The 26,381-nt window shown below is 46.2% G+C and overlaps 2 protein-coding genes across 6 annotated transcripts in view; both read left to right on the top strand.

Moving 5' to 3' along the window:
- SNCG (synuclein gamma) overlaps positions 1-1,609 on the top strand; it is a 33,094-nt gene extending 31,485 nt beyond the window's left edge. For all 4 annotated transcript variants that reach the window (XM_075109756.1, XM_075109757.1, XM_075109758.1 and 1 more), the window contains 2 exons: positions 38-124; positions 1,223-1,609. In XM_075109756.1, the coding sequence (XP_074965857.1) occupies positions 38-124; positions 1,223-1,243 (108 nt within the window). In that variant the 3' untranslated portion in view covers positions 1,244-1,609. The remainder of the gene's footprint in view (positions 1-37; positions 125-1,222) is intronic.
- A 5,971-nt stretch (positions 1,610-7,580) lies between these two features.
- On the top strand, positions 7,581-14,381 carry ADIRF (adipogenesis regulatory factor). Of its 2 annotated transcripts, XM_075109761.1 has the most exons (4): positions 7,581-8,745; positions 9,277-9,383; positions 11,042-11,104; positions 12,412-14,381. In XM_075109761.1, the coding sequence occupies exons 2-4, from the start codon at positions 9,323-9,325 to the stop codon at positions 12,513-12,515; spliced, it is 228 nt and encodes a 75-aa protein (XP_074965862.1). In that variant the 5' UTR covers positions 7,581-8,745; positions 9,277-9,322; the 3' UTR covers positions 12,516-14,381. The 2 variants fall into 2 exon arrangements, with proteins under 2 accessions (XP_074965862.1, XP_074965861.1); XM_075109760.1 differs by lacking the exon at positions 7,581-8,745 and having other exon boundaries at positions 8,760-9,383.
- Positions 14,382-26,381: the final 12,000 nt, after the last annotated feature.

Below are 26,381 nucleotides of genomic sequence, written 5' to 3' on the forward strand. Positions count from 1 at the left end.
GGTAAGGACAAACATCTCTTTGCTTGTGACTTGGCAGGAGGACCTGGTTGTGCCGCAGCCGCCCGAGCAGCCGGGGGCGGCGGGAGAGGGGGCCCCGGCAGCAGGCACAGGCGGCGGTGGAGAGGTAAGGTGATGCCACAGCCATGGCTGCCCTGCGGACCCCAGGCTCTCGAGACCACACGTGGGCTTTTTCTGGGTTACTGCCTTTCCCCAGGGCAGCTCCCTTTTGCTTTCTGTGATCATAGATCTGCTGCGTGTGGGGCCCACCAGGATGCCCATTTTCAGGAGTTATTTGACAAAACCTGAGCTCATGGGTTCTCACTTTTGCCGTGTCCTTTTTTGGGACCAAGAATTTGCCATGAGTGACAGATCGGACAGATTAAACTGCTGCTTGGTTTGGGCATGTGAACATGCATGTAATAGTTAATGTTATCCTATGGTTTTATCATCACATGGAATAACTTCTCCCTGGTTGCAGCCATGCCTTAGAAGAGCTTTAGCTAACAAGCTAGATTTTTCTATAGATTTTTCTATATTTGAATTAGTTCTTTTAAATTTTGATCTATTCTACCTTGCAATATCTTTTTAAAGCCCCGTATCAAATGTTCATCTCTGGGAGGACAACCTCTTGTTGCCCAACATGGAATTCCCTTTACGATTTCAGTGCTGAGCCCTTTGGCTGCCCACTCCGCAAGCCCCGCAGCACCGCATGCGCTCATACTCCCCTGTTTTCAGCGTCTCTGAAGCTCAGACTGTTTTCACCGTGCCTAAAGCTCCCAAAAGTCTCAGCTTGCACCTACCACCGTCCGGCAGCCACCGCCCCCCTGGTGCCAGTCCCAAAAATGAACCCTGCTAATCCGACTGACTTCATGGCTGCACAAGTGCTAATGTCGGGCTGCACGTCGGGGCGGAGGGCAGACCCGGCGGCAGAAAGCAGGACACTCCTGACGGTGGCAGCCCGGCCCCATGTCAGCTCAACTTCCACCACATGTGAAATCACCCCCCCATTTTCCCCAGAGGTCTGAGTTACAGCAGAAGTGTGTCTGGTTCCCAGAAGGAAGGGATAAATCGTTTATTTTCTATACCACATACAGTCATTGTTATGTAGTTGTTTATGGGTTTTTATGTGGTGACCCCCAGCATTGATTTTTCTCCTAATTTTCTTTATATATGTTTTCCACTGGAAATATTTAACTGCTTTCCTGTCTGTCTTCTCTCACAGGGTGAAAATGAAGGCAATTAATCAACTTAGGGACTTCTAGGTCAAAAGAGAGCATTCCAAGAGCCTCCATGGAAATATTAGCTGACACTACAACAGGAAAATCCCTTTCTCCATTGACTAACCACATTCAGCTCTGTAGCCTTTCACCTCCCTCACAAACCAATCGTACAATATGTGTAAGCCAGAATTCCCTATAAGCAAAGTGCAGCCGTGTACCAGGGTGTGTGTCTCCCTCCCCACTTCCCCCGTGGCTTCCCGACCCACTCACTTGGTGTGTTTTGGTCGGACTCACTGATCCTTGTCTCGTGTCCATCCGCACTGGCACTTGGGATCTCTAGGTATCATGGAAATATTTTTTTTTTAACTAATAAAAAAGTGTTTGAACAAGTCTTTTGTTCTGCAGTTGTATTCGCAAATTTTAGACATTGACCCCTCCAAACCGATGAACCCTTCTTGTAAAAATGTGGTGTTAAAATACAAGGATCTCAGGACTGTAAGGGCCTTAGACAGTGATGTAAAAGATGAGGAGGAATGGAAAACTGTATATCTGAAGTCTATAGCATAAGTAGGCCAGCTTTCTGTCTCTCAGGGCTGAAAAATAGAGATTTCACTTTTTAAATATTCCCCCACATTTGAGAGAGAATGCATGGGGGAAACTGGAACAGAGAAGGCTTTATAAAGGAACATGAAAGTCACATTGAGCTTGGTTAGCATTTGTTCTTTGCTGTTTATTCAGCTTATACCAGAGCTTGAAAACTCTGTCCTGATGTCTTCTGGGTGTAATGAACAGCTAGAAGGTAATTAAAGAAACGTGATGGGCTCTGACTTGTTAGATCAGAACTGAAGGGCATTACCACTGGCAGGGGCAGGCAGGGTTGCTGCCAAATGCAGGAGTCCGATAACAGGTGCCGAAGGAGAATTCCTGGTCCAACGCGAACGCGGGGGCTGGTACTGGTTACAGCAGCCAGTCAGTCTGCAGATAAGCCGCTGAGAGAGAGCAGCAGAGACCTCCCACATTCACAGACGTAGAGAAGGGGAAAAGGTTGCTACAAGCTCATTGCTGTAAATAACGAAGCAGTTCAAAGCACATCAGTAAGTATGGATCTAAAAATGGGGTTTTTTATTCACCTACCGGCAGAGCACCCGCGAACCCAGTGGAAGCCAGTATAAACTGTAGAGATTTAAGCTGCTTCAAAAATCAGACCATTCATCTTCATTAAGCTGCATAATGATGACGACTGTGGAAGGTTTTACAGGAGGGGCTTGCTGTAGCAAGGAAGGATCTAGCGAGTGTGATATCAGCCTCTCTCACACATTAACAATACATGTAAAGCTTTGCCTTGCAGAGACCGCAGGATTTCCATCCAGAGCGGGCGTTTGATCTCGACAAGGAGAGGGAACAAAAGAGCCCTAGCAGAGATAACAAGGCCCCTCAAAGGAAGTTATATCTGATATGTGCATGCTCTTTTCTGATGTCCTACAAACCATCTGCAGAACTCACCAATTAAACAGAACAACTAAACCTGAGGCCAAGGTAAGAGGACATAAAGGGCTGTGATACTCATGCCCAGCAGTAGGAGGCTGGAGCCTATTCTTAGTGCTTGCTAGAGAGAGGCAGGGAAACCCCCCTGCTCCAAAGCTTTGCTTTCTGGGGATACAAAAACAATGTTCTGCCAGCCAGAGGGGGAGCGCAGCTGAGCGCCCTGGCTAGCCTACAGCACATGTGGGAGGCAGGGACCGGTGTCAGCTGCGCCAGGCTGCAGCTCAGAGCACAGAGTGAGCTGCTCCCCGAATGCCCGTCTCTCAAGGAGGCTTCACCCGTGGTTCAAAAGGACTTAAACCAGGAGAGAATTACAATTGCTGAGCTACAGGCGCAGGCACGCTGCTCTGCGGTAGAGCTACCTAGCTGCTTAGGAGAGAGGCTTGCAGCACTCCACATCGATATGCTGTGCTACAGCAGCTTCTTCCCTGTGGGAAGGGAAGGATTTAACTGGTATTTACACACATATCTAGAACTATGAGCCTAAAAACACTGCTCGACTTTTGCCTAATGTACGGGTGCCAAAAGCACCTGAATGTTTCCTAAAGATCTGCCTCTGCGTTTGCCTGCTTCTCACACCACTGAGCACTGTTTGTGCCTGGCCTGGACGGGGGTTCAGCACTTCCCTGCCGTAGCCCCCACCTAGGTCTGGTCTAGTCCCGTTGCGGTCAGAGCTTGGAAGAATGTTTATGCATCTTGCACAAGGCAACCACAAGCCTTAAAGACAGAGATCAGGATGTGGTTTCCTCCCACGTGAGCATCCTGCGCCGGTGAGCAGGAACAGGGTAAGTGCTGTGCCTGTGCAATGGCTCGGGGAGCCTCTGCTTCCTCCCCTCGCTTCCCCAGACCAGCTAGGGAGGGCAAAGGTGCCAGTCGGAGCAGCCTATGTCAGAGGTAAGAAAGGTGAACATTTGTTTCTCCTGAAGTAGAAGTGTCTGTCATAAAAGAGCCAAAAGATTATCTGTTCATTATTCAATTAAACTTGGTTGCATGCCCGTTTGGTTCGCTGCATGGAAAAGAAGTCTGTACTTTTAATGAGCGTTCAGGCAAGCGTAACACGAGGTGATGGAAGGAAACTGAAAAATGGAAGGATGGAGAAGATGCATCAGAAAACATCCTGGGCAGAAGGTGCTTTCACAGAGGAGATGCCGGGAATCCTCCTGCTCCAGGTAAAAGCTGATGGAGGCAAACACTGACAAAATGATTTTTTGCTGACAGGTCATGGCTGGGCGATCCAGGGTTCTGTTACACATCCCACCCTATGAATTATTGAAGTGGACCATGTATGTGCGATACCTCTCTTGCAGAAGCTGTTAATTTAATGGCACTGTGACGAGGCAGCGCTCAGTGCCCAGCGCGGCAGGGCCGTAGCCTGTCCCTGATGACACGACTCCAGGTGCTCACGCTCAGACCTCCATGATGATCCAACGAACCAGGAGCAGCCGCTGCCAAACGTTGCCTCAACTTTGCCGTACAAATGACTAGCAAAATGTGGAAAAACATTCCCCCCCTCCTTGTAACAGCAAAACTTACTTGCCATGTAAAACTGCAGTTAAGCTTTATTGAGAGATTTGTTCATAGCCTTTGAGAGCTCCCCCACAATTGCACTTTAGCCAAGGGCATGCAGGGTCTGATATTTTTCAAAGATATTTGTCTGGGCTGCAGATGAGAAAGCAGTGGCTCTCTCCAGAGTATCTCAACACGCATTCCACTGACTTAAATGCAATCAGGTAATAATACACTTCCTAAAATCCCACTCCATCTGAAAGTCCTATTTTTGTATCTACATCGTACATGCCCTAAACTCAAAGAGCATCTGATTAAAAACTGAAGGGCTGGTTTTTTTAATACTATTCTCCATAAAATATATACAATCACACATTCTCAGCACTTTGAGACTTTTCTCTATATTGAAACATAGCTTATTTTAACTGTTTCATAAACACATTGAAATCCTGCCAAATCACAAGAAGATACTCCATAATAGCATAATAGCATGCATAATAGCATGTTAATAGCAGAGCAGAAAAAAAAATAGATTAAAACTCAGCTTTCCAAACATCAGATAAAACCCTGCCTGCACGACTTTGCACAGGTCTGTTAGCGGCCAAAGTTTCTCTGTCAAGCTTTGGCACTGCTTTTTTGGGTGGATTCCCACAAAAGCAAGCTTGGTAGCTCTGCTTCTCCACCTTTCCCCTTCCACTGAGCCCCAGGTGGGGTGGGCAGCACGGCTGTGTGCAGAAGGGTCCAGCCTCGGTGCATCTTCCTCTGTGTGCCGCGAAAAATATACAAAGTTGTACTGTAGACCTTACCCTCAGCTTACGCCCCAGCTCACATCCTTGCCTTTCCTAGCCACTCCTGGGATAGGACCAGTTATTTCTTTCCCTAGCCACTGTGCCAGATCTTAAGGTGGCGGTCAAGCCTTTCTCATTTTTTTACCCCTCATAATTTAAAAACCAGACCCTTTTTTTTCTTTCCTAATACTCAAGGAGCAGGATATCATAAGACTCCATAAAAATCCAAGTATTTAAGCATGGTTTTAGTCTTCGGTGCTGCAGAAGAAGGCAGAAACCAGACTCTTCACTTAGACATTGCCTGAAGATTCAGAGACCAGAAAGGAAAAGAAATCCATATATACTGGCCATATATTTTTGATCTCATGTTTTGAAGCAGAACTGGTTGACGATTTCTGGAGAATGTTGCCACTCATATAAGTAAGGACTCAGACCTACTTTCCTCTCAGAAATATATTTCTGTGCTTGAACTGAAGGGCTAATTTAGCTTAATTAGAACGGCTTTAGTTCAATCCTTTAAATGACTAACCTATGACTTATTCTAATTATATCTTTTCATCAGCAAATAATTCTATTTCCTAATGTAAACATCACATCCCTTCCACACTGGTATCAGCCTCTTTTATCAGCTGTGGGTGTTGGACACGGCACACTTCATTAACTCCAGGGACGGTCTGTGTAAAACTTTTTCAGCCCTGACACATCATTGCATTTACCTTGCTGATGGAAACCATACCTGTCTATAAAACTCACGCATGGCAAAATTATAATTGAACAAAACTGAAACAAATGTCAACGCTTCCCATTTAATTAATCTCATTTGCCCATTTTCATGTGTAAAGCATGAGCTCTAGCTCTGATCAATTATCCCCCTTCATCAGGTAATAAAAATGGAAGGGTTCACGTTACTGATGGGTGAAAGAGTGCTCAAAGATGCCACAGAAGAGGTGTGAAAGGCCAGGAAACCAGAGCAATTTCTAATTTGCTTGCAGTGCCTTAGATGTGTCTCACAGCTATTTGGGCCTCAAGCTTGGAGTTGCCAACTAGCTCCAGAGCCGTGGGTTGCGGAGCCCTCTTAGCACTTAAGGAATCAGTTTAGGGTTTGTTTCCCCCAGACACAAATAAGTGCTCATCACCCACAACAGACCGAGAAGGTGCAGAATACGGAGGAAAAGCCTGAGGAATCGGGCGTGGGAGAAGGGTGTCTGTGAGACAAGGTGCCCGCAGAGCAGCCAGCGCTGCTGGGGGTGGTGACCCAGATGTTCAGGATAGTGGAGACACAGAGTTTCAGAAGACTGCACATTTGAAAGCTGACTTTCTTGAAAACATAGCCACTCGTCTCGCAGGGCAGCCACGAGCGCGCTGAACTCCCACGGACATCACAAGAAAGGCTCATCATGAGCTCAAACACTTCCCATCACACTTGTAAGAGACCCATGGAAGCCCGCCATGAATACCTAGAGCCAGGAGATATACGCAGTGACATGTAAATCAGATGACCTATAGCTTGGACCAGGACAGGAATTAATTTAAAGCCATATGGTTAGTTTGCTTAGTTCATCAATCTATAATTAGAAGTTACTATTTTACTTCTAGTATTCCTTAAACAGCCTGTCTCGGGAAAAGCTTTCAACGGTTTCTCTTGGGATATTATTCTCTTTAGAGGCCAAGAGAAGGTTAAATTCTTTTGAGAAATAGTTTTTTATGGAATCCAGGAATAGATCCACTCTTAGTACTTTCAATATTTGTGACAGAACAAAATAAAAACTCAGGGATAAATTGTTGTAAATTTCTGAGCAGATTAAATTCAAATCCTTGGTTTTTGCTCAGGTTAATAATCCTTTTTATATCTAAGTGCTCTAACCTATATCTAACATCAGTTCAAACCGCTTCTTCTTAGCTTTAATAAAGTAATGTTAACTCACAAAGTGAATAAAGATGATGTGATACATTCCATTAACTTTCTGATGTGGTTTTGTAGCTCCGTGAGCCACCTGATACACAGACCATGTGGGATAAATGCATACTGTACCAGAGGTCCCTTTTCCCTCTGCTCTGGGCTGCATTGTAACGGCAAGTGTCATCTGCTTCCTTTGCTATTTTTTTTTTTTCTTGGAATCAGGATAATGATCTTAATGATAAGGGTAAGATTACATTAGATGAGGAGTCATGCTGCTATGCTGACAGTGGTGTAGGTTTTACTCACAAATTCATGCTACTTAAGGTTTTGAGCAGGAGCTAAAGCAAGCAGTGGCACAGATCAGACACCCACATTAAATTCAAAGTGACGAACAAAGATTTCCGCTGGGAAGAAAAATAGCTGGAGCTGAGTAATCTAGGTGGTTGTCAGAACAGAATTAGAGAAAACTATTTACGTGAAGTGCTAAGGAGCCTCTATAATTTGCTATAATGTGGTGTGTGTTTAATGCTTGGTGTAAGCGTGCATCAATTTTAAATGTTCTCCCAAACTCCTCTTCTCCCTTTGGGGCAGGCTACCCCAGGCAGTGTCAGCGGGGCCCTTGAGCTGAAAGTCCAGCAGTGAAAAACATCTGGGAGGGCAGCTGGACGGTATTTGCTGCTGGAGCCTTGGCACGTCCTCTCTTGAGCCATGACAAGCTGCCTGGTGGGTGCGGGAGGGCCCCTCCCTTGCTCTCACGAACACTGCACAAAGTTAATCGAGGCAGCAGCGATCCGGCTAAGGGGCCTGAGAGCAGCTGAAATCCGCCTGTTTGTTATGGCACTGCTGTTGCTAGGTTCCTGGGTTGGGGCGAGAAAGATAAGTAGGTCTATGTCAGTGGTTCTGTCCAAAAAATGCCAGAGTCCCAGAATATTGTGTGTCTTTTATTTGTGTTTTTGCAAATCCAAATAAGCAAATCATTCCAAAAAAGAAATCGGCAAGGAATTGAAAAAGATACCTGATGTGACTATGTAATTAAAAGCCTAATTGACCTGTCAAGGGGGAAAGAGAATTGCTGTCTGAAATAATAAATGAGTGGTGCCAGCGGTGCAAAAGTTGAAAAGAGCTCTCTGAAATGACAGGCTGAATAGAGGCCGCAGAGAATGCATTTAACCTTGTTTTCTGCTGTTCTTCCTCACTTGGGTACTAATGAAGTACTAAATTTATGAGCACTGTCACTTCCCCCCCTTGTTTATCCACGGCATCTTGTTCTCATGCCCATTTCTCAACAAAAATCTTTCCTCCGGGAGATGAGTATGGGTATGAGTGTGAATATCTGAACAGAGGTGCTTTGTAGGCTGGAAAATGGCAAAGAGGAATCTGAGCCCCACAAAGCCGGCGAGTCCTTTGGCCCCCAACTCTGCCAATAGTTTATTTGTACAAAATTTCTTTGTACTGGAGATTGGTGGCAGAAAAAGTGAATGCTAAAGGCTAGTGGAAACCTGTGAAATGCCAGAGGTTAAACCCAGAAACTTCTATTAATGTAGTGATGCTAGGTAAAGAAATTATTTGAGACATTATTCCTGTACTAACAGAACCTGTAATACAAAGCCACACTAGGAAAAGGTAATTTTGAGAACTTCACTTCTTTTTTTCCCTTCCCCTGAGAATTGCTGGCGCTGGTTACCTGCCTGACCCAGGCAAGGCCTTCGGTGATGCTGGGATTTTGCAATCCGACTTGAGAAGGCAACTGGAAAGACGACCAGATTTGCAGTTCCTTATAAAAATACAGGTAAATAACAACTCTCCTCATCTACCAGTATCCCACCTGACAAGAAAAGGGAATTGTGATTAAAAATGCTAGAAACTGAAAGAAGTTTGGGCTGGTTTGTATTCTCAGGAGGTTCAGCTTAGGGGATGAAGGAAGGAGAAAGAAACCAGCCCAGCGGGGACGAAAGTTGGCCATGCCCAGGCACGGCTACTTCAGTTGTTTTCCAGCACTCTTCACAAAGCGCTGTTCAGTGTTTTTTTTCTCTGTCTGTGATGGTGGAACAGGTTTTTTTGTGGTTTTGATTTAAAAAAAAAATCTTAAACTTATAAACAAAGACAGTGCAACGAAGCAGAAATCTCTATCTGAGCACACCCTCCCATTAGGGAGGGGAAATAAATAGCTTTTCTGTGTGCATTTTCAGCTCTCATTCCTCACATTCAAACTCCACCCATTGTACCAATCACCCCCAAAAGCATCAGCAGATCTCCTGGCACACATATAAACCCAGGACAGGTCAGGACACCCCTCACATGGTGTGCTATACCTCGCCAGGTGCTTAATCAAAGCAGAGACGTGTTAACAGGTGTCAGAAGCCACAATGTCGGGTAAAAACTTCCAGGGACTGAAGGAACAGGCTGAAGGTGCAGCAAAAGATGCTGGTAAGAAAAAGTAAATATCGTTGTACGGTTGTGGGGGGGTTTAGCTGCTGCTTTCGCTTACAGAATCTACAATCTGGATGTGCGCTACTGGCTTCATTGGTGCTAGCCCGACACAGCTTCTCCTTTTCTTTCCTGGAGCTAAGATTTGGCCTTTGCCTGGAGAAGGCCCCAGGCTGGCCATGGCTCTTGGCTCGGCATGGGCAACCACCTCCACCCACCCACAGCTCCCTCAGCAGCTGCTGAGCATCATCCAACCCTTTTCGCTCCCCAAACAGCTCTTCAAACTCAGTGTTTTTAGAGCAATGAAGCCTCTTTTGGTAGTAATAACCTTTTGCATCTAGCACTTACATTGCTCAGGGTGGTCTTTTCTCATGCTCCGCAGAGGTTTTTAAACTGCTCTGCTTTAAAGAAGTTGGAGTTAACATTTGATCAATGTTTGCTATCTGGCTTGACTATCAATGCCTTCTGGTAAAAACTACATTGATTGCAATGGCCTGTTTCTAATAAGTACTACAAGTGTGTTTCTGTTGTATTCTTCACCAGCAGTGGTCAGCAGACTTTGCAGGGTTTAAAAAAAGAATCTGTGCACACATTTGTCATAGCTGTGCCCATGTCGTAGGGCCAAGCTCTGTATTGTTAGCACTGTGCATTGGAAACCAAATTTTCAATGCAAAGTATAATAGCTTTTCCTTTAAATGAAATATTTCAGTAGGTGTATAGCTTATGCTAGCATTTGATAGTATATTCCTTACGGTGTTTGCGTGCAGCTCACTCCTAGCGAAGTATAATCTGTGTTAGTCCTGGATTCTGATTCTGCAAACACTTCATTGTGTAGCTGAAATATGTGAGTAAGGTCACTGACTTCTTCGGAGAAAGTGTCCGTACACCTGGGAACAAATGTATAGTAGACCCAGAAACATGGCGGTACACCTCTATGAGAAACAAAATAGTCCTTGCTACATCCTGAATATATTCATGCGATCGAGGGGTCACTTCTTCATCCAGCAAAAGTGATAGGATGGCTATTGCTCTTTCATAAAATATCAGATATCTTACAATTACATGGCATCTATTTTTTTTGAACGCTTTGTATTCTGGAGTTGATCTGTTATGTTTCTAGCTTCTGCTCCTCTTCTTCCTTTTTTTATATCTTATTTTTAAAATCTCCCTTTTCCTATCCTGCTCTGTTTAATATGTTTGCTTCCATTTTGGAAATGACACTAATCCCAAATGGGCTACAAAGAAAATGCGTGTTAGATGGCCAAGCTTCTCCAAGCAGACTAAGCTAGAAAAACCTATAAAAGCAGGTGTAGTGTAAAATAAGTGACTTGCAGCTAAATGTCATAATTCCAACTCACTGCTAATCTTCGCTTCTTTATCTCCTCCTTATTTTATCTTCTTATCTGTCATCGATTTGTTCAGCTGACTGTAGGTGCTAGGTGAATGCTAATCTCCTAGCACGCTGCTCTGGCAACACATGTGGTTCCCAGGGTGCCCACGAGCAAAGCACACAGCCTCAGCCTGCTCCGTACCAGCCTTATCTCTTGCCAGGGGCATGACCTTCTGTGGACATGCAGAAAAGCTGTTTGACGTAGGGAATTCCTATAAGCATAAATGTGAACAGCTGGAAATGTTTGGCTTTTTTTCCTTCATTACAGCAAACGCACTGGGACAAGCTACTCAGGATGCAGTCAGCCAAATTACAGATGCAAGCCAGAAAGGTAGGGGAAATGACGTGCAAATCAAGAAGCAATGGAGCAGCTCAACACAAGCCAGCAGTGCTCATTGTCTCTCTGTCCCACGGGCATTCTCAGCCTGGAAGTCTTTGGTTTCAGTGACAATTTTTGGCCTTTTACAAATCTCTTGGGAAAGGATTTTAGGATCCATTGCTTAGTAGCTCCATACTTTTACTGGCAGGTATACCATGAGAGCTGACACCCCCCTTAGCGGAGTCTCATGCATAGCATTCAGGTTTTGGCTTCCTTTATAGAAAACCTGTGGGAACAGCGTGGACAAAACCTTGCTTTTCTTTCCTGAGGATTGACTAACGCTGTGATACATCTTGCTTCCCCAGGCCGGAGGGCAGGGGCCTGTCCAGGTCCAGCCACCCATCAGCCCCCAGCGCCTGCTGAAGCAGCAGCTGGGGTCAAACATTAATTTTCCCACAGATGGAAAGATGCCATCAGGGAAGTGTTGGCATCTTGTTTCTGAGGATTGGAAACAAGTTAAACTAAAAACTAAGCTCAGTTTTCACTTAATTTTAACAATTTTCTAAGAATGGGGGGAGAATTAGCAACTTCAGGGTCTAAAATCTTTAATGAAAGCCAAAATGCATTGGCAATATCTCCTTAGAGCAAATACCCTCTACAGCTCCATGATGTGATGAGAAGGAAAGGCTTGGGCACTTGTTGATATTGGATGGGGAGGCAGCAAAATTGCCAAAATATAGCCAAGATCCCAGAGAGAGACTCTGTGCCCCGTTTGTGAGGCTCTCCTCTCCCCAGTGAGACCCTTCTGCAGTTCCCCGTCCTGGCTGACATCAGGTCCTGCACAGGAGTGACCCTGCACCTACAGCCCACGACTGAGCACACTCTCACCAGCAGTGCCTCAAACATGCTAACTGAGGAGAAGGGAATAGAGGGGAAAGCATCCTTCACCTTCCCATCATTTGATAAGATTGTCTTTCCCAAACACCCCAGTACCCACAGCACTTCTTAGCCCAAAGCACCCCCCTCCATCAGCCAGGCCACACATACACCAAAACCGATCTGTTCCATCTTTGTCGCATCAGTCATCTCATACTGCTTCAGCTCAGCACCCAAAACTTCTGAGTGACGGCTCTTATTTAGCGACACCTTACAGCCTGCCAAACCCAGCTATAACCAGCTGTGGAGAACCTTTCTTTTTTAAAGATTACATACCTATATTTTTCTAGTCTAATTACTTTAACACCTCCCCCTTCCAACATTAATATTAAACCATGTTGTATTCTTCCAGCTTTTTGCTTATCTTATACCCTCTCTTGCAGCTTTTGACAAGGCTTCCAAGACGGTGCAAGATGGGGTAGAAAAAGCAACCGGACAAGCTGCAGGAGCAATGTCTGGCCTTGGGAAAAAATGTGGACTTAAGTAATGATGCTAATGTAAGCAAACAGTATTGTATATAAAAATATCTTTTTGGTCTTCCCTACTCCCTTGTTTGGAAAAACAAAAGCTGTCTGAGATCTTGATAATCATTTATCTCTTTCCAAATTCAAAATTCTAAGGTAAAAGGCCCCGCTCATCCTTCATATATTAAAAATACCTCTCTTAGTACATCTTGTAACATCTATTCATGATCTTCAACGTGACTCATAAGGCTTCAGCGATGCTACTGCCCTGCTCTTACAACAGCACAATGATTATTGCCATATTTGCTGAGTGTATTTACAAAACCCGTGAAACCATTCATACTCTGGGACACAAGAATATTTGTGTGGTGAATCTGAGTTTTCTTCCAGTCATCAGAAGTTAAGCTGGGGTTATATTTCATGTCAGTTGTGCGTTTGTTCCCATCTGCTGTATTTTCAGATTAAGATAAATAAAAGGTATTGTACAACCCAGAAATACATCACCTTGTTATGTACTCTTGTTATTTAATTGGGCTTTCAGTAAAGGATCACACAATGTCTTGCAAATCTCTTTTCCTTTTTGATTCAAAGCCCAATGAGGCCAGTGGCCACCCTCTCAGGGAGGCGAGTACTGAACCATTTTGCAGCTTGGCAGACGGGCATGTGGAACCCACCAGCCCAGCGCCGCAGGGGAGCTCCCTGGTCTCTGTGAGTGAATGGGAGTTGTGGTGTCCGCCCCCTCTTATACATATGTTGCCCGTCTACATTTCTTGTTACCATTATCCACAGCACATCTCCTGTTAAATCTCCTGGGGACCAAAATCGGACACTGTATCCCCAGGCACACTTGCAGGACTACCACTAAAGCCGACTGGTAGCCCTGATGTGAGAGGCGGCACCGCAGCGTGCTCGGCACATCCCTTGCTGCAGCCCCGGGCACACTGCGCAGCGGCTACCTGCTCACAGCGGCGGTGGTGCTCAGGGACGGGGCCGTGCGAGAGGGGAAAGCGGGCAATCCTCTTGCCCAGGTGATGGAAATATTTGTTTTCGATTGCTGCTTGCTGGGCAATCAGAGGCAGCTGCCGTCAGACAAGGTGCTCACTGTCAACAGAAGGCACTAACACCCACTTATTCACAGTAAGTGCTCTTACCTCAGCCTTTGGGTGTTTTTCATTGCTAGGCAATAGTTCCTTTCTTTTATTTTTTCTTTTTTTATTTTTTAAATTATTTTTTTTCTTCACCCGGTTTGAAGCCTTATCAGCCTGATTTCAGTAAAAAGATAATCTGGGCCTTACAAAAGAAACCCAAAGACTAACCAAAAGCATCTGGATGTAATGAAATAGCGCAATCCCAGGCCAGCTTGAGATACTGCTGTCTTGCCCTTGTTGACCCAGGGCTGCGGTTGACCAGGGGTTTTTGGAAGCCATGTGTGCGCCGAGCTTTGCGAACGCAGTCCTAGGAGAGACCGACTCGCCGCTGAACCCAAAGGTGGCTACAATCTGCAGAGGGACTGCACAGACTGAGAAGCCTTTAGAGGACCCTATAAGTAATAGACCATCTGTGAGTAAACATAGTCCAGGGCTTTGCACACAGTGTCCCAATGCAATGTCCACTGTCATTTAAAGCTTTAAAAGCCTAAATATTTACCCAAGTACAAGCTCACAGAAAAAGCATTAGACTATTGCACTCTCAGTTACTGGGCAACCTTCAATAGTACTTAATTATTTTGTACTTTCCATGGTTACATCCCTGATGGTGAAATCTTTAGAGAATGAGATCTTTTGGCTTGGCATTTCAGACACCGGTTCTGTGCATATGTGGGTGACAGTGGCCCATACTCCACTCTCCATCGCACCTTTTTTTTTTCTGCAAACCATTTCCTAGTTCATATTGCCAAAAAAAAAGAAAAAAATTTATCAGTTGTGGGTTTTTCCCCAGTAAAACCTGTTATGCACATAATTGACTGGTTCTGTTCCTGCTGCTTTGTGCATGGGGAACACAGCCCTGACTCCTGGTGTGCAGTTTCTACATTCCCTTATTCCAAGCACGGACGATGTCTTCAGTGTAACTACCGTGGTTGTCACCGACTGCTGCTCCGGCCCGGCGTTGGCAGAGCACCGGCAGCGCAGGGGCTGGAGGGACTGCGGGAGGTCATCCTCGGAGTCGAGAGAGGAGAAGTGGCTTTCTCCATCTGGCCGTGGAGCGCCAGGAGACAGCTCCCGGTGCCCAGTCCCTGGCACAGGGATGTGACGCAGCGCCCTTGCTGCTTCAGCACAGATCCCAGGAGCCTGACCAGAGTGTTTCACATCTCTTGTCCTGAGGGTGGATGCTGTGCTACAGGCACCCATGAGTCTGAATCGCTTGGTGGCAAGTGTTTCTAGGTCTATACTTCAGTGCTTTACTCCACAAATAAAGTCACTGCCTTATTCACAGCGCTTTTTGGCCTTAGAGTATTTGGGGCTGTCCCTCCCTCATGCATCGGACAGGGAGACATGTCCCAGCACAGGATTGTGCCTTCCCAGCCCACCTAAAGTTGCCAGATGTTGTGTAAAAGCAAAACGGGCATCCTTAATGCTCCTGCCAGCTCATGTGCCGTCAGTCCTAGAGACGTGTGAAGTTATCCAACACCTGGGTTCTCAGATTTCCTAAAATTTGCTTCTGGGTGTGCCCGCAGCTGCCTGAGCCAGGAAATGCTGAGCGAAGGGGATTCATGTGCCAGCCTGGCCAGGCTGCCCCATGTCCCACTCCAAGACTCCAGACACCTTCTCAGGGTGGCTGGGGGGACCAGCAGCTGTCCTACCCTCCCCGCCCCCCACCCGCTCAGCAGGGCAGGGGCTCAGGGGGCACAGATTTTACCAGTCTACTCAAAATCCACCTTCAGCTCCTTCCTTTGCCCAAGAAAACATGAATCCTCATCTCAGGTGAATACTTTGATTAATGGCCTCTGGGTTACCAAGAATCCAGGCTTTCTAAAACCTGTCTTCGCAGACAGAGTTTCCTGTCGTGTGGCAAAAGGCAAAGGTGCCGCTCCCCCTCGCACTGGGGCCAACAGCCTCTGAAAAAGTTTGCGTGAATCATTTTCACTTTGCTCATAAGCCCTGCCTTAACAGATGCTGTCCTGCTTTGTGTCAGCCCCTCGGCCGCTCCTGGTGCTGCGGTACACACACACGCAGAAGTGATGCTTGTTTAATTAAGTAGTTTTGCCTTCAGATAGGAAATTATTAGGAATTTCATGCAGACAACCCCATTTTATAAATAGCTACTTCTTCCCATTTAGTAACAGTTCACACAGGTATTTTTTATTCCTTTCTTTGCAAATCCCACACCTAGCCCAGGAGGGCACAACTGTGAGCAGTTTCTCACTGCTCTTCTGTTGGCCTTGGCATGAGCAGCCCCCCAGGGCCTGTCAGCGTCAACTCACCCTGTCTCAGTTTCCCCCTGGGTTTTGCTCTCGTGCCTTGTGGTTTTAGCTGCCATTTCATTTCCCATGCCTAACTTAGGCAGCATTTATGAAATACAGCCTCCTTTGTCCTTTAGGACTAACCTTCTGTCTTTTTACCTTGTTTCCCAAGTCACCCTTTTGAAGCTAACCAGGTCCTTGCTTCCCGCTGTGGCACACCCTGTGTCCCTGACCCCAGATCCCACAGGGTCCTCCTGGCCATCCATGGCCTGGGGGGCTGCTGCAGGGGGCTTTGCTGGCACAGCCGCAGCTGGAGGACCTGGGGCCGAGCGATGGGACGTGGCCAGGACATGGGTGGCTGCTGCAGGAGGCCAGCAGGTGCCAGGAAGGAGCTGCAGCCGAGGCAGTGCCAGGGCTCGTGGGGCATGAGCGCAGGAACAGCTCGCTGCTTCGTGAGGATACCACGGAGAAACCGCTCACCACGAGGTGGGGCAGCACGTCTGCAGAAGGGATCTCGCCTTTCTAAATGTACCGCCAAGGACCATAAAGTTGAATAGAGCGTTGCTGTGTTGGCTGCTATTCACCATGTACGGCTGATACGTGCTGGGGGTGAAGCTGCCATGTTGGTTGCATGCTTTGACTGCGTTATGCCATTTTGCCATGACCCAAAAAAATGTCAGATGACCCCCCACCCCCCCAGCCTCTCTTCTTCCCAAAGGGCAGCAACAGGACAGGTGACTCGGGCAGCCGCGGCAGGCCGGGCCACTCTTGGCACCGTGCCCCTCGTACGCCCAAGCAACCACGATTGCGGGATTGGCTATGTCGGAGGGTATATCCCCGCCACTCCCTGGAGTCTGCGGTTATGAATGGATCTATTGTCTGTGGTGTTGCTCAGCTTCTTTTTGGAGCTGCCAGCACTGTCTGCTCCCAGAGCCTGTGGCCGCAGTGGGTTCACTGGGGTTTGCTGCCCACGGGACAAAAGCAACCTTCCTTTCATGTTTTAAATTCATCTCCTACCAATTGCATAGATTGCCCCTTCACTTGAAACCTTGCAGGGTTGGGTAAATAAGGGCCCTGCTGCAGGCAGGGCTGGGCTGGGCTGGGCTGGGCTGGGCTGGGCTGGGCTGGGCTGGAGGAGCCCTTCCCCAAATCCTGCCTGCACCTGGGCTGGGGCTGCCCAGCTGTGCCTAGGCAGAGGCCAGGGAGGCTATAAGAGGGCTCTGGGAGGGGGGCCTGGGAGAAGCTCTTGGCTGAAGCTCCTGGCTGCAGACACGATGGGCAGGTGGGATTGGAGCATGTGAGGCAGCTGTGTGCTTGGCAGGGAGGAGGGAAGTCAGTGGCGTGTCATGTCAGTGGTGTGGTTGCTGTGATTTCTGCCCTCCCTGGGCGCTGTGGTGGTGTGATGTGACCCTGTGGGAGAGGCTGGGACAGGTCTTGGTGGTCATGGTCGGTGCTGGCAGGTGGTGGTGTTCAGCCAGGCTGGGGTGAGTGTCCTGCAGCCTGTGCTTGCGGCAAAAGATACTGGATTTTGTTTCTGCTTTTGAGCTCTGTGCGTTGGCCTGTGGTGGCTGAGCCTAGGACATGTACATGCTTGTGCCTTGGCAGCTCTAATCCATGTTTTCAGCAAGCTGTCCTGGCATTGCTTGATGTGAGTGGCAGTCCTGGGCTTTGGCTGCATGATCAGGGTGCAGGGAGGAGGGCAAGGTGCCGGGGCGTGTCGGTGCACGGAGGTGAGCCCTGTGGAGGCGGCAGGAGCTGAGGCCCTGCTCTCAGCCTTGGTGCCCTAACAAGCAAGGTTCCCTGGGATGTGTCACTGCGCCGGGGTGGCTGAGGGAGCTGAGGAGAGCAGGGGTAGCAGCAGTGGCGCAGAGGGGCAGCTTGTGTTGTAGAAAGGCACCTGCACTGCCGGTGCTTGTGTGGAGTTAGAAAATGCTGTTACTGAGACATACGGTGCTGTGGTGATGGATGGCAAAATCTATTGCACTGAATGCAATCTAATGTCAGCTTAAATGCATAAGTGATGAAAAACCTGGGGACTGTAGAGAACTATACCTTTTCACTGGTCTTCTATGCTTTTAGTCTATATGTAATAACAAAAAATAGGTTCTTTTTGTATTTGATAACTGTGGTGTGTTTTAATGCTCTATTTTTCACTCCTGTGAGACAAATGTCACCTTCACCTGTTTATAAGGAATGTTGCAATTGCACATGCTCTCTCTAGTGTTACAATTCAATATGTACCTGCAGTGCGTTGGCATAATATAATTAGGATTGCTTCTGTAACTTCGTTTCTAAACTCGTGTTCATTGGGAAGTCAAAGCAACAGTGCTGGTGCTGTGCTGATCTGCTCTGGTGGGTGTTGCTCATGAGCTAGTGATGATGTGGCTTTTGAAAAAAGTTCTATTTGCAGTAGTGGAGCATGGGAGAGACGGAACCACTCTTCACTTTGCAATTAGGATAGGATGAAAAGGGGTATTTTTTGTGTTTCTTTACAATGTAAACAGTCGCTTCACCAAATACACAACCATATCGCTGACTCTGAGTCTTGCTGTCTTCATACATCTCTCCCTGTCAGTAACTGGAGCAGCAGCTGAGCAGGACTAGGAAATGGCTGTTTCCTGCAAGCGAGGCCAGCCGTGGCTAATTGAGGATGTTACAGGGAACGACGGGTGCATTTTACCACTTGGCTGCTGTGCAATGAATTTCCATGGGTCGAATGCTGCTCTGAGTTATCTGAAATATTTCAGCGTTTTTTCTGCATCGTAGGTCAGTTCTGAACTTTGTCAATGCCCCTTGATGTCAAAGACGACATTAATTTAAAACCAAAATTGTTACTTTCCTTCTGTTTTTTTTTGTGAGTGTTTTCTGGTAGAATTTGTTTTCGGAGATGGTGAACGATCCCTTCCCTGCTGTCAGAAGACACAATGATGCAGGGAAGCCCTTCCTCACCCCCCGAAAACCCCGCATGTCATCTTTAATTGACATAAAGTAGGACTTTGTGGTCAGTAAGAAACTGCAATGGCTGGAAGAAAACAGAACTCTTGCTGTAATGCTGGAAGGGACACTGCAGAGGAACTGTTCATGAAGTGCTATGTCTGGGGTCAGGAGAGAGATTCCTAGAGCCTGCTGTGGCAGTAACTGTAGGCAGAAGATCGGTTTGATAAATAAACCCCTTGTTCTGAGGTAGGTTACTCTTTTTTCTCCCCTTTTCAGCAACAATTATTTGATCAAAAGAGCAAAAGCTCCTGCCTACTGTGTGAAAGGGCACAAAAGCAATTCTGCTGGAAAGCAGGTAGTCCCAGGAGATAAAGAAAAGCCTAGCTGCGTGGGGTGAGAGCAGCTCCCGGCTGGCTGGGCGACATATTGGAGCCCTGTGAGAGGGACCGCGTGCTTGGCAGCCGGCCTGCTGCCGTCCCGTGGTGCCGCACGCAGGCTGGCCCTGCGCCACGTCCCACCCCTGGGCTCTGGCCCGGGAACAAGGCCGCAGCTCAGCTCTCTGCCGCTCAGGGCAGATGGCGGGAGCCTGGCGTTGCAGCTCGGCGCTGCCTGGCCCCTGCTAAGGGCAGGCAGAGGCTGCGGGGCTGCGCTGGGCCCTGCAAGCGGGTGCTGTGGGGACAGAGGGGAGGCACGCAAGCCTTGTCTCCTCTCCTGAGCCAGGCGTCGGAAACAAGGGGTTAAAATATTAATAACAACACATAACAAAATAATTAGCTTCATCCAGCACAACAAAGATTTCATCAGATGCTTTAAAAAGCAGGGTTAGCTCCTCCCATTTCTTTTCATAGCCATGAATCCTAAGCCCCCCCCAGGGAGGAGAAAAAAAAAAGTGAGCAAGAATCATCTGAAACTGGATGCTTTTTCTATGTAAGGTTTTGAAATGCCAAAGTTGATTTAAGCAATTCTTCAGCTGAGCGTTTTGCAATGTAATGTTTTTCTGCCCAGTTCACGATGGGCTGCGCCTGTCTGTATCTCCCCCTGCGGCACTGGCTGAGCCATTGGCCGGGACAGCTGGGGCATGCATGCTGTTTACCAGCTCCTCAATATGGAAAAACAAAGCTTTTATTCCTGGGCTATGGAAAACTTCTCCTGATTAATCCACGCCCTCTCTCTGGGGAGGAAAGCATAATAAACACTAACTTCTCTTTACCCTTTAATGCCTCTTATATTATTCACCAAACAAGGTGTCATGGCATTTTCCCTGTTGCACTTTGCATTTGCCATGTAACTGCTGGGAGGAGTCCTGTTTTGTCTATAAAAAGCTGCACTTTGCGGAACACTGTAAGAGAACCGAATTTAGGGATTCACTCACCCACCCTCTGCGGGGAGAGAGGACCGAGCGCAGCCATGTTCGGGTTTGCGAAGAAGCTTGCTGGGGAAGCTGAGCAACAAGCTCAAAGTGCTGCACAGGTGGCAGGTAAATACAAATCGCTGCTTTCCCTTCTCCTGTGCCTTGGGTGTTAAAGTATGTGTCCTGCTCCCACCCCTGCAGCTGGGTGCAAATCTGTCTCTTAGGCATGAATTCTATAGATGTTGTCCTCATGGGTGCAGCTGGAATGTCCTGTAATCTCCAAACCCTCTAACTCTATATTAAATGAAGGACTGATATTAACTACTGGTTTCCCACATCTTCTCCTGCTCTGGCTTTTACTGTGTGGGTGCCTAGGTGATGCACTGGAGAGATAAGGACAGCAGAACACCAAGGGGGACAGCAAGGCTGCTTATTTAGGGCTTTGTTTTCTAACGTGAACAGCCATGATTGATATGAGTTTTGTAGTAGTGTAGTGGATTAGTTTTTGGAAGCTCTGAGGTCTTTGCTCTGCTCAGTGCTGCACAAATACATGAGTTCAGTGAGCTCTGCCCTGCTGCCAGTGCTCCAGCCCTGCTGATATTGCAGCCACTCGCCCCACCGAAAGCCGAAGCGTGGTTGCAGGGGCTCAGGGCACCTGAGTCAAGTTTAATCCTGCAGAAAGTCTTACAGATTTGGTCCCAACTTTAAATAGTGTGCCAGTTAGATGAGCCATTGTTACTGAAGCTTTAACACAGAGATCTGCACTGGTGTGATTACTGCTCATGTATTATACCAAGTACGGACATTTCAGGAGAGACTGTTTCATATTTCTTTACACGACATTTAGGTAAACTCTCAAAACCTGACGTTTTGTCTGTGACTTCAAGTGCAGTAGGAATATTACTTGCAGGTTATGTGCCCAACGAAGCAAGTGGAAAGCCTGATACTTATTTACTGTCTATCCTTGGTTCAGTTTGCTAGGAAGACAAAAGATGCCTAATCCCGCACCCACTGCCCCCTTTTCCAGAGTTGATTCTTAAGTGAAATATTTTTACACTGAAGCATGAAAGAGAAACACTAGGATGTGGAGAACTGGAAGCTAGCCATCAATTTTTGTTCTCAAATGAAGATTCCTTCACTTCGCTTTTGCTGTACAGCAGCCCTAGAAATGCATATTTCTGAAGTTTTTTTGATGTTCCTAATATTTTTCAACATTGTGGAAACATTATCTATGGCTTCTGAAGCTAGAAGACCGATGCGGATGTTTTAGAAGTGGTATTTGTCACCCTGAAGGAGCCAAGTAGTAATCTCAAAGTTCAGTTAATTGAACTAAATATTCTAATCGAAGAGTCAATGAAGTTGATGAGCAAAGACTTTAAATAGTAGCAGCAGTCCTTCCCCTTCCATCCCAAGCACTTGGAGCTAAACTAGTTCTTCAGCTCCACCAGAGGTCTGAAGCTCTTTGCCTGCATGCCATGCACATCTTCCCAGCAAGTCCTGTGTCACAACACAGCTCTTCCAGCTGGAGTTGGAGCCTGGAACAACGGGAGCTCCCAGCCACTGGCTTGACTCTGGCCACTTGCTTCTGTGCCATCAGCGCGTCCCTTGATGATGGGCAGTAAATACACAGCATGTAATGCTGAACTTGTGTTGCATCAGTGTCAGTATTGCACCCGCTCCTGGGAGTATTACAGAGGTTCCCTCCAAATGCCCATTTAAAGGAAAACAAAGGGGGATTTTATGCTGGTTTTTAACTAGAACAAGACTGTCCAGCTGGTGGCTGTACAACTATTAATTACCTCGTCTCTGAACTACTTCTATTGTGCCTGCACGTGCCTGAAGGTGCAGTCCCAGGAGCCATCGCTAAGTGCCGAGTTGCACAACTGGGCTTTGCAAGTATTTAAAATTAGCACCTACCCCACGGTTCCTAAAAGGAGCCATGAAATCAGCTGTGTCCTAAGATTGCTACAGGAAGCACTTTCCTTAACTGCACCTTATGAGCAATGTATGTCATTCATGCTAGAAAACTGTTATCATCACATTAGCAGAAGATGACACACAATGATAATTAGCACATCTTTTAAGCAGTAGAAAGTGTCCTACAAACCCAAGGTGAAATAAGCCAGTGGCTTTACAAGACACTTAATGAAATAACTCCTGCCAAAGAGGCATTCAATCCGAGCTTGGAGACCTTTGAAGTTTTAGACACTCCCAGTCCACTTAAATGTCCTTCCTCACCTCAGCACTTCTCCCTTATGCAATGTCTGTGAGGAATCTGGCTTGCTCAGTCAGCACCCCCTGCCCTGTCAGTGTCTGCTGTGCAGAACACACCGATGTTCTCACAGGTATTATTTGGAGCCGGGGGATAAAACAAGTGCAGGTTCAACGGAAGGCTGTTTGTCCCAAACTTTTGATTCTTATGAGCAAGAATTCCCTGGTTTGGCCATGGTTTGGCCTGGAGGCCAAACATCCAAATATTTATCACTATTTTCTAGTCTGCAGTTCCTCCACTTTAAGACAATACCTTCTTTTGCTCTTCATATCTCAGTAAGTCTCCTCTATTGAACATTTCCATGCCTTTAAAACTGGCCTGGTTTCTTATAGAATAAAACTTTCTCTAGCTACAAGAGAAAGTATTAGACTCAGCACTAAATTTTGATGTGCTGCTCGCCTCGGACAGCAAGCGTCAAGCTTCATGGTAGTTAGTGGAAGAATCTTTACCAACCAAACTGCCCAGGCCTGCTCTGTGCAGGTCCTAGCCAAGCTCAGTAAAAGGAAAGCTTCATTGCGTCTGAATATCTACTAGGGCTTGTTTCCTGATATTGTAGGTGTCGCAGACTGTACATTCCATAATCTTCATCTCTACCAAGACACATGATAACATGAGGAACTACAGCCAGCTTCCCAACAGCATCTCTTTCCCACTACACCAGGGTGTCCATTCTTACAGAATAATTTTTCATCATCTAGCCTTGAATCATTTAGTGAACTCTTTTAAAATGTGATTACTGAGATTAGGGGAAGGTTAAAGATTCCTGGATTTACACTTGTCTTTCTCCTAATTCCAGCTAATGAGGTGAGCCAGACTGTGCAGCAAGTGGCGGACCAGGCTAAGGATGCTGGTCAGAAAGGTATGGTGACGGTTCTGTTTATTTCAATAATGTCTGTCAGTGTAATCCAAGATAGGCTCCCCAGCGCTGCCTTGCCCCTGTCCCACACCAGGTGGGAAGGAAAGGTATTGCAGTGATGCTACAGTTACCTTTGTTTTTCTGATTTAAAAGCTATTGATCAAGTCTGCAAAGTTGCTGAAGCTGGTGAAGAAGCTGTTAAAAATGTAGCAAATCAAGCAACTTCGTGGGGCAAAAGCTTTGGACAATGAAGATAAATGTAACACTACTGAAATTTTTGTAAACAAGTTTCTACTGCATGTACTCTTAAATAAAGATAATACTTATACTCTACCTGGTTTGCATGTATTCCTTCGGAACCCTTTGGTTACACATATTAAAACAATGTTTACAATCACTGGTCTAGAAAGGCTGGATTACATTGCCGAGCAGGCAGCTAAAGCTGTGCTGTGCTATAATGTGGACCAGCACTGTCTGTTTTTTATGAGCTAAAGGATGGCTCAGAGCAGGCACGATGTAAAGCCAAGGACTTGAGATTTACGCGCGCTCCTGTTTTGCTGCTGAGCGTTCGTTGTGACCGCATGTGTGCAAGCGGCACAAGCTGAGCACCTGAAGAGCCACTGCATGACAAGGTAAGCACCTGTGTGCTTCTGTGACTGCGCTCGTCCTTCTGGTCTTATCTGTAAAACTGCAACTAGATACTGTGCTGATGAGGACTCAGGTGTGTGTAAGGTATACAGAACTACTGTAAAGGGGCCCTGTGATACTCAAACTAACGCCAACAGCAGAACAAGGTGTTACTGCCAGCAGAGTACTTGCTTACCACTGAACTGCTTAACTCTGCCTGAGCTGGATCACTGGTACAACTTCAACAGCTCTGCACAGCGCAGTATTGATGTGTAGTGTAGCACACAGTATGGCAATGGAGTCGTCTACCATGCTTGCAGGGCTCCTATCAAACACACGGACGGATGGTAATCAAGCAGGAGCTGGAAGAATGAGAACTGAGTAAGTCTGGGCTGTAAAAAAAAAAAAAACACAAAACCACCCTGAAAACCTGTGCATGCACATGAACTTAAGAGCGAGAAGGGAAGAAATGACTTGCCACTGCAATGAGTAAGGAATCTGATGTTGCAGAGTTACCAATTGGCAACACAGTAATTTAGAGGTCACTTAATTGACATCTTGAAATCACAGCAAGAATTACCATTGCTTCAACACTTCTTCCTGATGGCGACAGTTGCCATCAATGAAAACAGATGTAGGGCTGTGTTCTTTGCTGGGATGAAAAACTATTGTTCTACTTGATCTTCTATGTGACAGATGTGTGTGTTTTTGGTAGTTTGCAGGCGGCATGTAACCCCAAACACTGTAGTTGTCGTGTTACAGAATTCACTCGCAGCCCCAGAGTACTTACTGAGCCACCCTTTAACTCAAACTATCTACATAACTAGCACTTAATACTGCACGAGATTACAAACATGGGCTATGGTAAGGATGTGTTTTGCTCTAGGCAGTAGGTGTGGTTCGAAGCAGGTTCAAATCTGTGCTTAAATCTAACTTCAGGTATTGACTGGCTCCCTGCCAAATGTCCTAGCAATTTTCTTGGTGACCATGTCTAGTGGCTTGTATGTGAATACAAGCAGTGTCAATGTTGTTAACTGGAAGATAAACCTGGGGGGGTGTGTGTGTGTATGTAAAGCGAGGCGCATTCACAAAGAAATTAGGTCTAACACCTAACTGAAGTTACAGTGTAAAAGAAACCCCAGTACAGTTATAAATATAACCTATATCCCAGAGAGCATTTGTTTTCTTCAACTGTGGCTAGGAAAAGGCTGGAGCTGCTTTGTACCCAAGCCTCTAAAGCTACATTAGCTCACAGTGACTGTGTGAAATCCTACCACTTTCTTCTCGCTGTTGCCAGATCTTGAGAGGTATGTGCTACAAAACTTTCTTGTTTTTTTTTTTTTTTTAAACTGCCTGATCACATTAGGACTGAGCTCAGTGATGCTCAGCACCAGCATAGCTTTAATGAGTGAAACCAGTTCAGAAAGGGCATCTATCACAAGAAGTCTGGACTCACTGATACAATTTGGTTCTTGTGTTTAGCTACAATCAAAGGGCAAATCTATTGTGCTGTAGTCTTAAGTCAGACTCCAAGCATCAATCTTCTCAAGAATCTTAACTCTTTGAAAAAAATCTCAAGTTCTCCTTATAATGATGTTTGGATATGCTCAGATTTGTGCCCTGCAGGCCTCCAACACTGACTCTGTTAACAAGAGGTCAGTAACTATTGTAATCGAGTTGGCTGAGGTGAAATCCAGTCAACCCTAAGGGCTCATCTCTGGCTTTGATAAACTCATACCTGGTGGTAGGCCTGCTTTCTTTCAAGAAGGTCCTGGGAAAAGAGGTATTAATGTGTGGGTGTACAAGAATATAAGATTCTATTGAACTGGGGAATTCAGGCCTTGTGCAGCTTTTGGTGCTCTTTTTCCTTCATAGTGGGTAGGAGGTAAAAGATATCCCAGTTAGCTCTCTATCTATGCCAGTTTTCCATATCCTCCAACACTGAAAGGGTCCAGTTTTTCAAGTTTGCAGAGCCAAACTAGAGGTGCTTTACCCGCTGGAGAGGAGGAGAGGCAATGGGGGGGAGGGAGAACAACAAATTAGCCAAGTCTCTTCACTGCTACTGCACTTTGTTTTCAACAACTTTGCTGCCAGATAATGCGACTCTGCTTTTAAGATTCTTTCTCTTTTCAATAATACAACTATTTATTTGTGAATTTTTAGCCTCCAAGTTTTGGTGGAAGTAGGTTACAGTTTGTCAGAGTTGAACTGTTACAGTCTTAGGTAGTAAAATGAAACTAATAAATGTTTATGTAAAAACTACACTGAAAAGTATGATCCAAGGTACAGATCTCGTGTTCAGATATCCACACCTTGATCACATTCCTTCATGCTCAAAGGGTTCTCATTTTTTTAAAAAAAAAATAAATGCCAGTATATATACATATATACACTGCGCTTAGGTAATCTGTAGTACTTTTATAACTCTAGGTATCAACATATATCG

The sequence above is a fragment of the Phalacrocorax aristotelis genome, chromosome 14 (assembly GCF_949628215.1).
Source record: "Phalacrocorax aristotelis chromosome 14, bGulAri2.1, whole genome shotgun sequence".
Taxonomy (NCBI): Eukaryota; Metazoa; Chordata; class Aves; order Suliformes; family Phalacrocoracidae; genus Phalacrocorax; species Phalacrocorax aristotelis.

What these genes read in the sequence shown, in the direction of transcription:
- ADIRF (XM_075109761.1), top strand. Translation starts at nt 9,323, where the DNA reads ATGTCGGGTAAAAACTTCCAGGGACTGAAGGAACAGGCTGAAGGTGCA. An exon ending in AGGTGCAGCAAAAGATGCTG is followed by an intron (nt 9,384 to 11,041) that starts GTAAGAAAAAGT and finishes CCTTCATTACAG; the next exon opens with CAAACGCACTGGGACAAGCT. An exon ending in TACAGATGCAAGCCAGAAAG is followed by an intron (nt 11,105 to 12,411) that starts GTAGGGGAAATG and finishes CCTCTCTTGCAG; the next exon opens with CTTTTGACAAGGCTTCCAAG.